Raw genomic sequence first — 15478 nt, 5'->3', positions numbered from 1 at the left:
TAAACAACTCAGAGTTAAAAACTCCAGGGGGATTCACTCCTCAGGATGCCCCCATATTTTTCTAAGTTTTACTTCCTGGGTCTCTACCAGGTTCTCACTGTAAATATCAGAGAAAAATCCCCTCAAGCTTCCAACAAGGGGAGGAGAAAAACTATTTTAAAATATGCCAGGCCCGCTCGGCCAGGCGTGGCTCAGCGGTTGAGCGTAGACCTAGGATCCAGGCGATCGGGGTTTGATTCCCGGTCGGGGCACATGCCCAGGTTGCGGGCTCAATCAATGACTCTCTCATCATTGATGTTTCTGTTTCTCTCTCTCCTTCTCCTTTCCTCTCTCTGAAATCAATAAAGATATATTTTAAAAAATTTTAAAAATTAAAAAAGTAAAATATGCCAGGCCCTTATGTACTTAACAAGATCTCACTTAGGGAAAGCTTATTTAAACAGAGCCTAACTAACCTGGGGGAAGGGAAATAACCAACCTCTGCCCACTTCCGCCATCTTTCCTACCTACAGGGGTTTAATGGGAATGAGAAGCATGTGTGAAGTTCACAGTCCAGAGGCACAGGCTCACTAAAAGTCTGAAACCCTTTTAGAACCATAAGACACTTCTCCTCCCCTGATACCTTATCACCACGTTACTAAAAGCCTAATTATAGCAGTTTCTTTTACTTAGTACATCATGCCCAGCTATCAAGAAAAAAATTACAAGACACTAAAAGACAAAAAACAGAGCTGGAAAAGACAAAGCAAGCATAAGAATCAGACCAGGAATTTAGAACATGATATGGCCCGGCCAGGCGTGGCTCAGCGGTTGAGTGTCGAACTAGGATCCAGGTGATCGGGGTTCGATTCCCTGTCAGAGCACATGCCCGGGTTGCAGGCTCGATAAATGACTCTCTCATCATTGATGTTTCTATCTTTCTCTCTCCCTCTCCTTTCCTCCCTCTGAAATCAATAAAAATATATTTTAAAATAAATAAATAAAAAATAAAAATAAAACATGATATGATTAACATGGTAAAGGCTCTAATGTATAAAGCAGACATCATGCAAGAACAGATGATCAGTGTGACAGAGAAGGATATTCTAACATCCACAGTGGCTTTACTCATAATGGCCAAACCATGGAAACCACTTTTTTTTTTTTTTAAATATATCTTTATTGATTTCAGAGAGAGGAAAGGAGAGGGAGAGAGAGATAGAAACATCAATGATGAGAGAGTCACTGATCGAGCCCGCACCCTGGGCATGTGCCCTGACTGGGAATCGAACCCCAATCGCCTAGATCCCAGGTCGATGCTCAACCGCTGAGCTACGTCCGGCCGGGCGCGTGGAAACCACCTAAGTGCCCAGCAACAAAAGAATGGATAAACACACTATGGTATACTGACACAATGGAAAACTACTCAGCAATAAAAATGAACAAAATCTTGATACATACAACATAGATGAATCTCACAGACATTAAGTGAATAAAACCATTCACAACAGATCATGTGTCAGAGGATTCCACTTATATACAGTAGAGGACCCGGAAAACTATACTATGATGACATAAACCAGAATAGTAGCTGCCATGGATGGAAGACAGGAAAGTCTGGAAAGAGGCACCAAGTAACTTTCTGGGGTTGACAGAGATGTTTTACATCTTCAGTACATAAATCAGATGACCTGTAATCCTCTTCATGAATGGGGACAGAACCACCCCCCCAGAGAAAATAGTAAAGGCAGGTGACTAGTCTAACCTCTTTGTCAACTAGACCTCTAAAGAAAACAAACTATTTTCTAAGAGACTGTATCTCTGAAATGCCCTTAGCAGGATGTCCCTGGCTAAAAAACTAGTTATAGTGGCCAGAACCCAAGGATTTATGACACAGAGCTCCCTGGAGAATATCACATATGATTTAAGGGCTCAAGGCTGAATTCAAGTACCAATGATCAATGATTTAACCAATGAGGCCTATCAAATGAAACCTTTATTTAAAAAAAAAAAAAATTCAGAATAATGAGGTTTGGGGGTACTTCCAGACTGATGAACAAATCCATGTGCTGGGAGAATGGCAAGCAAGATACACCCCCATCCCTTACTCCCTACCCCACCTCCACCACCACCCCATAACTTCCCCTATGCATCTCTTCCTTTTACTTGGCTGTTCCTGAGTTATATTCTTTATAATAAAACTGTAATCATAAGTATAGCACTTTCCTGAGTTCTGTGAGTTGTTTAGCAAATTGTTGAATGGGGGGGACCATAGGAACCTTCAAATTTATAGTCTGCCAGGCAGAAGTGTGGGTAGCCTTAGGACCTGATTTGTGGCTGGTGGTTGAAGTGGGGTTAAGTCTTGTGTGACTGAGTCCTTAACTTGTGGTGTCTGAGCTAACTCCTGATATTTAGTGGCAAAAATCAACTGTAGGGCATCCAGTTGGTATTGGAAATAAAGAGTAGGAATAATGTATTTGGTGTCAGAAAAACTACACATCTGAAAACAAACAGTATTTTGGGGGGATGGACAGGAGAAAACTGGCCTGAATCTAAGAAAACCCTGACACTTAACTACCTTAAGGAAATAGTGCATGAAGATCAAAGAACCTGTTAAGCAACACAAGGATGCTAATTAAACAACACAAAGATGCTAATTAAGCAACTTTTATCAACCAAAATGCAATGTATGAGCCTAAATGGGATTCTGATTGGAACAAACCAATCATAAAAGGACATTCATGAAACAATATGGGAAATCTGAACACTGACTGGACACTAAATGATATTAAGGAATTATTGTTCATTTTTTAAGTACAAATAATACTATGATCATATCTTTTTTTGAAGTTATTTTCTATTAGAGATACATACTAAAGCATATATAGTAAAATACTATCAATGAGATTTGTTTTAAAATAACAGGAGATTTAGATTTTTTTTAAAGACTGCCCAGCCCGGCTGGGCGTTGCTCAGCGGTTGGGCGTCGATCTGGGATCAAAGCGATCAGGGTTCAATTCCCAGTCAGGGCACATTCCCAGGTTGCATGCTCGATCAATGACTCTCATCACTGGCGTTTCTGTCTCTCTCTCTCTCCCTCTCCTTTCCTCTCTCTGAAATCAATAAAAAGATATATTTTAAAAAATAAAAAAATAAAGATTGCCCATATGTTTAATATTTGTACAAACTGGGTGATGGGTACATAAGGATTAATTATTCAATTCTCCCTCTTTTGGAATGTTTGAAAATTTCCATAGTTAAAAGTTTTGTTTCATTTAATCCTCACCCCAAGACATGCTTAGGGAGAGGGAGGGGGGAGGGGGAGGGGGAGGGAGGGAGAGAGAGGGAGGGGGAGAGAGAGGGAGAGAGGGAGGGAGAGGGAGGGAGAGAGAGGGAGGGAGAGAGAGGAAGGGAGAGAGAGGAAGGGGGGAGGGGGAGGGGGAGGGAGAGAGGGAGGGAGAGAGAGGAAGGGAGAGGGAGGAAGGGGGGAGGGGGGAGGGAGGGAGGGAAGGGGGGAGGGGGGAGGGAGGGAGGGAGGGGGAGAGGGAGGGAGAAAGGGAGAGAGGGAGGGAGAAAGGGAGAGAGGGAGGGAGGGAGGGAGGGAGACATCAGTGTTAGAAACTGGAGATCAGACCCACAACCCAGGCTTGTGCTCTGACCAGGAATCAAACCAGCAACCCTTTGGTGCACAGGAAGATGCTCAACCAACTGAGCCACTCAGGCAGGGCATAGTTAAAAGTTTTTTTAAAAAAACATAAGAGGAAATGTAAATGAGAAATTATTAATCTTTAAACATCCAATAAAACTCAAAGATGATTAGTTTGGAGTATAAGAAAAAAATTTTCATATATAAACAAATATAAAGAAAGAAGGAAAGGAGGACAGAAGGGGGAGAGGACAGAAAGGAAAGGAAAAGTGACAGAAAATTTAACAAATAAGAGTAGATGAATATACAGATTTCCCAGTTGGTCATTCTTTACTTGACTTAAGCCACTGAACATACCATACCTGCAGTTCCTGGGCAGTCTGTTCTAATTTCAATTCTAATGCCTTATAACTTTCTAGAAGAACCTCCTTCTCTGTTTTTAGCTTCTCATTTTCTTCAATCAGTTTCTGGTCCTGCTTAATTTTTGCCAGGCTGACATTAGACCCTAAATTAAAGTCTCCAATAGCCAAACATTCCCTGTTAAAAACAAATTCACTCATTTTAAAAACCAAAATGTGTAAGACTGACAGAGATCAGAAATCTAAATTATCTTGGACTTTTTATACCATAATATATCTTAAAGTTAATTTTGGAAACTATTCTAAAACCTTTACCTAGATCAACACTAAAAAGTATCTTAATGCAAACTAGATTTTATACGTGAAGTCATACTTCAGGAACAATGCTTCCAACTCTCAAAAATATATATTCCAACTTCCTCATAGCAGTATCAACTCCAACAAATACAGTAGAAAGCACTCTGCATCAGTTTCTTCCAATCCCTCCTCCCCATCACCCCCACTCCATTTGACAGTTTAGTTCCTAAAAGCACTGATAAAACCCCAACAAATAACTATATCACCTAACACATGGCACCATGACTTGGATCACGATACAGAAGTATGAATGGCTTGGTACTTATAAACATCAAATGTGGCTTTCCGCTTCAAGTTTATGATTCAAAATTATCTAAAAAGTGAACTCCTTTTGTAATAATCAAATTTAATCACAGTACGTTTTCACAGGAAGAACAAAGAGCCTCTCTTTCGATTAAAAAAAAAAAAAAAAAAAAGGCAATACCTTGAAACTCATTAAAATATTCCCAAAGCCACAGGAAAAACTTCAAAGCTTATTTGAAATTCTAACTCTCCCTGAATAATTCATATGTAGGGGTAGATTCTATTTTTGATAAATGTGTTCAAGAGAGTTGGCATGCTTATGACCCAGCAATTCCACTTCTGGGCATATATCCAAGGAAATAAAAACACTAATTTGAAAAAATATATGTGCCCCTATGTTCATTGGAACATTATTTACAATAGCCAAAATATGGAAGCAACCCAAGTGCCCATCAATAGAAGAGATTTTTAAAGTTGTATATATATGCAATGGAATATTAGCTGGTTGTAAAAAAGTATCATTTGTAACAACACAGATGGACCTAGAGAGTATTATGCTAAGTGAAATAAGTCAGAGAAAGACAAACAACATATGATTTCACTTATATGTGGAATCTATAGAACAAAATACGTATCTTTCGACAATTGAATCTAAAAGACAAACAAAACTGAAAAAGACTCATAGATACAGAGAACAGACTAATGGTTGCCAGAAGGGAGGGGACTCGGAAAAAAGGTGAAGGGATTAAGAAGTACAAACTGGTAGTTACAAAATAGTCATAGTCACTAGCCAGTTTGGCTCAGTGGTTAGAGTGTCGGCCCGTGGACTGAAGGGTCCAGGGTTTGATTCCGGCCAAGGGCATGTACCTCGGTTGCAGGCTCTATCCTGGCCCCGGTCGGGGCACATGCAGGAGGCAACCAATTGATGTCTCTGTCTCTCTCTCTCACATCAATGTTTATCTTTCCTCTCCCCACTTCTCTCTCTCTGTCTCTCTCTCCCTTCCACTCTCTCTGAAAAGCAGTGGAAAAAATATCCTTGGGTGAGGATAAAATAAAATAAAAAGTCATGGGGATGTGAAGTGCATCATAGGAAATATACTTAATAATATCATAATAACTATGTATGGGCTAGGTAGGTGCTAGACTTATAGGGGGACCACTCTGTAAAGTATATGATTGTCTAACCACTATGCTGTACACCTGAAACTAATACAAAATGATAATGAATGTAAACTGTAATTGAAAAATTAAAAACAAGAATTTTAAAAAAGGAATTGGCATGCGGAGTTGGTATATGAACTTTAAACAATTCAGTAATGATTTCAGGAGGGCTCTTAATGAAAGCATTCCTGCTAAAGAAGAGAGTAACACATGTTTGAGAAAAATAGAAATAATTAGTATCATTCCTCAACATCACTGACATAGCTGAGGACTACAAAAACATACACCTTAACTTCTACTATGACAGGACTTCTACGTGAATTAAATATTAGATAAGACTAAACTCCCCCCCATCTTACTTTGGAAATGGCACATGATTTCCTGCATCATTTTCCTCCTTCGAGTCAAGCGTCTGTCTCGCACCTAAGCGCCCCTTCGGCCTGCTGAGGGCTGACTGGTTTGATCTATGCCCCCACAGAGGAATGGGGCCTTTGAGGTTCCTGAGAACAAGCTGGCCAGGATCCGACTTTTTTTCCTCACAGATGTTAGTGCTGGGAGTGAGTTTGCATTTTTCTGCAAATCCTTTTTTAGCCACCTCTTCCCCTATATCCACAGTGCCATACTCAGCCTGAGCAATAACTGTTCCATCTTGATAGGTTGCTTTAATTCTCATTTTTATTTCCTTTTCAAAGATCAAGCTCCCCAAAAAGGTTCTGCCCTAAGAAAGACAGGGGAGGAAAAGACATAAACCACTACACCAACATGTTTTTTCTTCACTTATTTTCCCAGTTTTTCCAATGTTCATATTTATTCATTCTCAAATCTCTATAGAAGTGGTCTTATCTTATTATGCAAATATACTTCCACATGAGTATGAATATAGTCCAATTACCTACTTGCTGAAGTAGAGCTAATACCTGTACTGACACCCATATTTTTATATTTTTTTAATGTGTATCAATTAAATATCCTCAAATAATTTATTTTAAACCAAGCAGATTGTGTTGACCATTTTGACCCCATCTAAACATAATGGTGTCCTCAGAAGCTATAGCACATAAAAATAAATTTTGGTACCTAGAAAAGGTGCTAAAATTCAACAAAACTTAAAAAATATTTTAAAAGCAAGACCGGTACTCTGGTTTTAAAGACAGACAAGCAAGAGCAGAAGCAAAAAACAGAACTAAGAGCACAAAATATCAAATTTTTTTTAATCAACAAATTGAAATTACAGAATATGAGATGCTAGAAATTCCTAAATTCTAAACCCTCTTAAACTGAATGTTGTTTAAGGGCATAACACCTGTACAAGTGGCATATGAGAAGCCATATGAGTAATTATGTATTGGCTAACTTTTAATTATTGATTATCCATCCTGTGCACTAAGCAGATACACCTAAAACATATTTGGAATTGAATGATACTTTGAGATTTTAATAAGGGCCTACATGTAGCTCAAGAATATTAAAATTCCTAAAATTACTTGGACACACTCTACACCAAGACAGATGCCCGAACTTGGAATACAATTTAATTAAATTGTGAGACTACCCCTGAAATTATCAGGTGTCTTACCCAAAATTTAATGGAAATGAATACAAACTAGAATCTAGACTACTAGAACATCACTGCCAATTACCACATCAAACAGTATGAGCCTCTGCCAAAATGATAATATCTGATTAATTTACAACTCCATTAATTTCAAATGTGTGATATTTATGACCAGGGCTAGGTTAAAGATCACTTTTACTTAAATACTCTCTCAAAAGCCAAATACAACAGAATAATTACGTTCATCATTTTCTCCATCAAATAAGAGACTCTCCTTTTAAGCTTTCACAACAGAAAAAACTATATTTATTATATAAATATATACACATATATACCACTTTTATCTGAATATCAAGATGTTTACCCAGCAAAAATGAGTACAAACATGTTATTGTATAATTGCCTTTGAATTATTCTATAATTCATATTTTCCACTTACTTATAAAAGCTTTTTATATTAAAGAAATTAGTGAAATTTAACTACACTTATACTTTGTTTCAAGCACATAGTTTTACTTCCATTAACAAAAAATATTTAAAATCTGTGACTTGCCTGATCAAACTGGTTAACTTCTTGGCCAGAAGGAATCTGTAGTCCCCAAAGTCTATACTTTTTGGCAACACTAGAAAATTGCAGATCCAAAGGAATCTCAACTATATCAGATCGATTTAGAATTTCAGTATTTCCATAGTCAATGTATCTCACCAGACACTAGGGGTGAGGGAGGGGAACGAAACAAATATTAATTAGGAACTAAGATTAAATATCTCAAAGAAACCACCAATCTGCTGCTTTCTATTAATTACTTATAAATCAAGATAGCATTTTACCTCTAACTGACAAACAAGAGCTCCAGCAATATCCTCAAAATAAGGAAAATCCATAGTCCGTGAGAACCCAGTGATTTCTATATTTGGTACCAAATAGTAGTATTTCCAACCATACCATTTCTCATTTTGTCTTTTTTATAAACAACTGGTATTAAGTAAACATAAATCTATGAAGCTTATGGCCTTCTCCTACCTGGAATGTTAAAATCAATCAACATTCTTAAATTCAAGTTGAAAAGACAGGCAAAGTTATCAAACTTCCTGTCAAAAAAGTAAACCCATTCTAACTATTAGACCTTGAAAATGAATCAAATTCATCTTTACCTCCAGCTCTATATCTGTTTAAAAAGAAAAATAGTTTATCACAAGGTCAAAGGCCATCTTACTTCTTAATTTAAAATGTTAAAGCCAAATCAAAAGCAAATGCAAAATATCTGCAGCTGTCAAATTATGGGGAAAAGGTTATTAGAAAGGTCTATTTCATTAAGATAAACCATTATCTTTGACAGTAATAAGAAAGATATTTGAAACATTACTCAAATTGTTTCATCTTAGCATCTCCTCATTACACTAAGAAAAATATTTATAAAATATATATATTATAAAAACATTTTAAATCCAGGAAAACCACTATTGAAAAAAACAGTAAAGGAAAGCGTACAGAGATGCTTTTACACAGCTCGCAATGTACACTTGTCACCAAACAGCTATTCAGAATCTCTGCTTCACAAATCCCACTAAAAATCTCCCACAAATTCAAAATAACATAAATAGCTAAACGCAAAGAAAAAATTCATCACATTTAACCAAGGCAAGAGAAAGCTGCAAGCTAATCTTCATTATTAACAATATGCACATCAACTTAGTAAAAAATAAACATAACCTCAGGTTCAATAAAATGCTACTTTCCCACTCAATCTTAATAGAATGAACTTTTCAAAGTTTCTCAGCAAGAATCAAACATAATTATTAAAAACTTGAATACAAAAAAAAATTAGTCAACAAAGATTATTTAATCTATTCTTAGACAATCTGGAATGATTATATGACAACTTAAATTCAGAAGAATATTCCTGGATCTGATCTGGATTTTTTAAGCAATTCATTTCTTTTGTATTCACTAGGTAAAAAATGTATGTTTTAATCAATTTATAAGTTCATTGAACCAGATCTTATTACCACTATGAATAAGCACTGAAGGGATAAATAAGCATCAAATTTTAGAGCCAGAATATTCCTCAGGGAAAAAACTGAACATTTATTCCTGCCTTTTCATCACTGATGATTTTCAGTATTTTGCATCTGTACCAACACTTATCTTCAGAAAATAATCCGCCATAAATCTACAAAGAGAAAAAGAAAAGATAATTATTTGGAATTTTAAGGAATCAAAGCATGATAAGTAGATCAGAATAGTGATTAGCACTTATTAAGCACTTACTACATGTCAGTAAGTACTTTATATATAACTTATTTAATTCTTACAACAACCCTATGAGGCAGGTACTTTGTTTTCACCCTTATACAACTTAAGTCATAAGCTAGCAAGCAGCAGAACCAGGATTCAAACTGAAGCAATCTGACTACAGAATCCATTATGCTATTCTGCCTCTCCAGAGGGGGGTGGGAAGAAAAGAGGAAGAACAGACAACTCAAAAAGACAGCACAAATTCGTGTTCTCAAATTCTTTGGAGATAAATGCATCATATTCATTGCAGTATTATTTACAATAGCCAATATATGGAAGCAACCTAGGCATCCATCGATACATGAAGAGACAAAGACGACGTGGTACGTATACACACTGGAATACCACTGAGCCATAAAAAGAATCAAATATTTGCAACAACATAGATGAACCTAGAAGGTATTATGCCAAGTGAAATAAGTCAGAGAAAGACAAATACTATATAATTTCACTTATATGTGGAATCTAAAAATACAAGCAAACAAACCAGGAACTTACTCATAGATACAAAGAACAAATTGATAGTGGGGGGAGGGGCAGGAGAATGGGCAAAAAGGGTGAAGGGGATTAAGAAGTACAAACTTCCCGTTATAAAATAAATAAGTCCCGGGATATAATGTACAGCATAGGAAATATAGTCAATAATATAACTTTGTACAGTGACAGATGGTTACTAGACTTAATCGTGGTGATCACTTCATAAGCAATATAAATGTTAAATGGCTGTTATACATCTGAAACATTATATTGTATGTCAACTATACTTTAGTAAAAAAAAAAGGGGGGGGGCACAAGGATCAAAGACTTGAAATCATGCTGTTTTAATGTATGAAGACATAACCGATACAATTAATTGCTCTTAAAACATAAACATTCCAAGTACATGCCACTTAAGTCTTTTAAGTCTCAACTATGGTGAAATACATATATCCCACCAGCCAAGAAATGTTTTTATACTTTTTACTTTGTATATAAGAAGTTTAGGGCTGTTAAGTAGATGAAATTAAGTCAGATAATATCCTTAATACTGAAATTTCATTTAAGTATTTTAATTATATTTAATAAAAGAACAAAGAGAAAAATGTACATACTTTAAGTCAATTTCTCAACCTCAGCACCACTGACACTTGAGACAGGGTAATTCTTTGCAGCATGGAGGCTGGGGGCTGTTGGTTGTCCTGTCCATTGCAGGATGTTTAGCAACATCCCCCTGGCCTACAAGATACCAATACTATCCCCTCCAGTTGTGACAACCAAAAAGGTCTCCAGACACTGCCAAATATCTCCTGGGAGTGAGGAATACAAAATCACTCCAGGTTGATAACCACTTTAAATCATTCATTCTCAATAGGGAAAATACCGCCAAGGGAGTTAAAACTGGTTCTTGGGGGGTGGGGAAGCATCGTAGATATTACAATGGTTTGTAGCCCTCCAGGGTTCAACGGTACCTGACAACATTAACAGATACACAGTATATCTGTGGTGTTCAAATGTCATGGGGGAAAGAGACCCATTAGGGGGGGAAAATGCCTTAGAAGGGAATAATGAAAAAAAGTTGAGGAACACTGCTTTAAGTGACAGTGTAAAATTAATTTTAAGTGTATCACTCTGAACTAGAACAAATTCACAGGTTTTAAAGCAAAAGAAATACACCATGTAAAACTTAAAATTCTCAACTCCCCAAAGCAACAAAGTGCAAATCAATTCAGACACACAAACATATCTACCAAGGCAAGTGCTACAAAGAATAAGTGTGTTCAATGAGCACTTGACTCTGATTCCCTCCGCTAATATTCAATTGGAGGGCAAGAGAGAGCACAAAAGACATGGTACCCTCCACCAACCATCTCACTTCATTTTGCAGCAAGCAAACAGGTTTAGTAGCAAAAATAGCTGATAATCTACAGTCCTGCCCAATTTCAGACTCTACAAAAGGTCACATTATCTTTAGTTAAGACTTTGTAATAATATATTAATAAAATAAACAATTGGATATAAGATAGGTGACAGAAATGATATATCATTGCAACCCAGTCTAGGTAAAAGTGGGGACACTTGCATCAAGGAATAGAGCTGGGACCCAACCAAGCTGAGGAATCTGAAATTAACATCATAAATACAAGTCAAATCCCAAAGAGATTTGTCTCTAGAACACAGTCCCATTGTACCTGGTCCCAATTTTCTCTCACGACTCAACTGTTCATAGTCCATGAACCTGCCTACACAGTGAGAGGAAGAGGGCCACTCAATCACTAAGGAAAATTTACAAAGTATAATCCATTCATGGATAACCAAAGATGACTGAGTAATCATTTATAAGTCTATTATTGAAACTTGTTTAAATTTTTGTTAAGCAAGTAATTTATTTTGCATTCAACAAAAGAAAAGCAGGTATGACTTAATTTTTAACACTATTAAACAGTCACAGACTACAAGGATGCTTTAAAAAAACCTAAAAACTTTACAAATTACATTACCTTATCCATTCTGATGCTCAACTCCAAGCTACATTGTTTCCTTCCTTCTAAATTTCTCCTTTTCGCGCATTTTCATATATGCCATTGGGGTTTTAATTATTTTAAAATAAAACTGATAGAGGTGATTCGAAGAAAATCAAGTATATTGGAAAGGGTAAAAAATAAAACTTCCTTCCCAATACTCTTCAACATGCACCTCCTGAAAACAATTTTACATTTACACTAACATTCCATATACACTAGGATATATGTTTATACATTTTACTTACACAAATGGGCTCATTTTACATATGCTATTTTGCATCTAATTCCATGTCAAAATACAGACATGGACCTCCCTTATTTAAATAACCAAGGCTTGGAACTGAGTAAGACAAGCAAGGCACCCAGTACACAAAACGTAAAGAGGCACTCACTCTGAGGTACCAACCCTGCACTTGCATAAGTGCCTCCTTAAATTTTACACAAGAACTCTGTTTTGTTCACCAATGTATACTCAATGCTCAACACAGTGCCTGGTACATAGCAGAAAGTCCATAAGTAGTTTTGAAAGAATAAACTTACTATGACTACAGTTTATATATATTCTAAAAGTGTGCCTCTTCCTTTCAAATATATCAAAATTTCAAAAACTATAAAATTTAAGATATAGGAAAGATTAACATGACAGATGGAATAATTATATCCAAGAATATCACTCACCTTCTTTAGATCAAGATTCCCAAAAACCGAATTGGCATGAGGACAAACTTCAGACAGTGAGCAACCAATCTTCATAATATCCTTATTTCTACTGATACTCTAGAAGGAAAAACATATATAAGATTCAGTAAAATATTATTTGGTAGTATTATACAATTAAGGGTTCTACTAAGCATAATACTTAAAAGATTATGGAGCATTAGAAACTATTTTTTATTAAATTTATTGGGGTAACAATGGTTAATATGAACATATAGGTTTCAGGTGTGGGTTTCTATGTTACAAGACCTGTTATATTCCTTTGTGCGCCCACCACCCAAAGTCTTATCTTCTCTTGTCACCATATATTAAGACCCCCTTCCCTCTGGCAACCACCACACTACTGTTTGTGTCCACAAGTTTCAGTTTTATATCCCACATATGAATGAAATCATATGGTTCTTAGCTTTTTCTGACTTATTTCACTTAGCATAATATTCTCAAGGTCCATCCATGTTATTGCAAATGGCAATATTTCATCCAAATCAAATTCTTATGTCAGTAATTTTTTCATAATTCAAATGAGTTCTAAGAAATGAGACTAGGCTATGGAAAATTTTTACTTCCCAATGAGTTCAAATTACTTGGAATTCAAGCCAATATACCAAATATTATTAGATCATATGAAGAGGTAACTTTCAACAATTGTTTCTGGATTTAACTGTTCAAAGTGAATAGCATATTTTGGTCTAATGACATGAGTCTTCTCACATTATTTGTTGTTGTGTAAAGAAAATATGTAAAAATAATTTCAAAATGTATACATTCCTCTGTACACAAATACTGTAATCTAGTTAGTAAATTCATTTCTTACAGGGCCATGGGTTAAAAATTTGAAACTACTTTAGGAATATACTAGGATTGAACAAATAAGTATATTGTAAATAATGAGAGCAGGGAGAAAGAAATTACAAATAAGGAAGGCTAAATAAACCTACAGTGTTATATTAGAACTGGAAGGTTATCAGAATGAACTCAATAATACATATATGTATGTGCATGCACATGTGTATGCATTATATATTTGTGTGTATTCATGCATATATGAAGGAGAAACACACAGAGAGATAGAAATATAGATGTGTATATGAGTGGGTTTTTTATACATATAATCTCTTCTAGCTCTGTCTGTTGAGAGGGCCTAGAAGCAATGTCACTCCAGTAGTAATAAGCCCACCTTGATTTCTAAACACCCAGATCTTGATTTCTAAACACCATTCTCCAATAAAAGGAACCAGGGTTCCTTGGAGAGTGGTTGATTCCAGGGCTTGGAAAGGGAAATAAAAGATGACCCTATAATATCTAGTGATGCCAGAAAGAAATGTTTAAAAAAAAAAAAAAAAGAAGAGGGGATCATTTAAAGGACACAATAGCCAATACGAAAATCTCCTAATGGCCAAAGCTGCAACAAATTAAACTACAAAATAAATAATGATAGTACTGGATTATGTCCCATGGACTATATACCCACTTCCATATTAATATAAATCATCAAATAAATGGTGGAGAGCAGACAGCTTTTCCTTACAAAATTCCAATTAATAAATGTAGAAGGAATGAGGGAAATAGAAAATCATCATTAGATAAGCACCGTATTAATAAATAATAAAATTGGTGGGTTAAACGTTGAAGAGAAACAAGATTAGTCTCAATGTAGCTCCAAAACATTAATTGAAAAAGGAAAAAACAGTAACTTTACAATGAAGGAACCCAGCAGTCACCACCATAATCAAGTAGACTGAGGTTAATATCATCAATAATGAGGTATACCAACATCATGAATCCCCAATATGATGCACTGAACAGGACACATCACTTCTGCAATATTTCTACCAATCTATGAGAAACCATCAAACAAATTCAAACTGAGGGATACACTATAAAATAACTGACCAGTACTCATCAAAAATGTCAGTCATGAAAGACAAGGATAAATAAAGGAACTATCACAGGCTGGAGAATACTAAGAATACATGACACTAACTTAACAATGTGGGCTTTTGAATAGGATTTTGAACAGAAAAGACAATGAAAAACTGGGGAAATTTGAATAAGAATTGCAGTTAATAATAATGTTAATTTCCCAGCTTTGATCATTGTTCTATGGTTAAATAAAATGTTAGTATTAAGAGAAGCTGTATAAAAATAAAGTAAGATAAATGAATAAATAAATTGGGGGTGGGGAGAGAGAAACTGGATGAAGGGTATAAAGAAAGCCTCTGTACTAATTTTACAACTTTCGTATAAGTCTGAAGTTATTTCCAAATAAACAATTAAATATATATACACACACACATATGTTCTTTAAAAATATATATCACCTGGCCGGTGTGGCTCAGTAGTTGAGCATCGACCTATGAACCAAGAGGTCCCCAGTTTGATTCCAGATCAGGGTACATGCCTGGGTTTTGGGCCCGATCCCCAGTAGGGGGTGTGCAGGATGCATTCAACTGATGTCTCTCTCATTAATGTTTCCATCTATCTATCCCTCTTCCTTCCTTTCTCTCTAAAATCAATTTAAATATATATATTTACTTATTTCAATAAATACTCAGTAAGACTAGAAAGAACATGATCATCTCTGATGACTGAAACACTGAAAGAGCAGTCCCAAGGACACCATGATGGCTATCAGTACCACTGTACAGTAAAAAGGGGAAC

General features: G+C 35.9%; 1 protein-coding gene across 1 annotated transcript in view; it reads right to left on the bottom strand.

Annotated features, from left to right (window-relative positions):
* STK31 (serine/threonine kinase 31) overlaps window positions 1-15478 on the bottom strand; it is a 39778-nt gene that overhangs the window by 22198 nt on the left and 2102 nt on the right. The window contains exons 3-7 of the mRNA XM_016217006.2: window positions 12779-12877; window positions 9400-9474; window positions 7854-8012; window positions 6105-6463; window positions 3988-4162 (exon numbers count right to left, since the gene is read on the bottom strand). Of these exons, the coding sequence (XP_016072492.1) occupies window positions 3988-4162; window positions 6105-6463; window positions 7854-8012; window positions 9400-9474; window positions 12779-12877 (867 nt within the window). The remainder of the gene's footprint in view (window positions 1-3987; window positions 4163-6104; window positions 6464-7853; window positions 8013-9399; window positions 9475-12778; window positions 12878-15478) is intronic.

Source organism: Miniopterus natalensis, chromosome 10, assembly GCF_054644295.1.
Source record: "Miniopterus natalensis isolate mMinNat1 chromosome 10, mMinNat1.hap1, whole genome shotgun sequence".
NCBI lineage: Eukaryota > Metazoa > Chordata > Mammalia > Chiroptera > Miniopteridae > Miniopterus > Miniopterus natalensis.
This window is presented reverse-complemented; position numbering and strand designations above follow the sequence as displayed.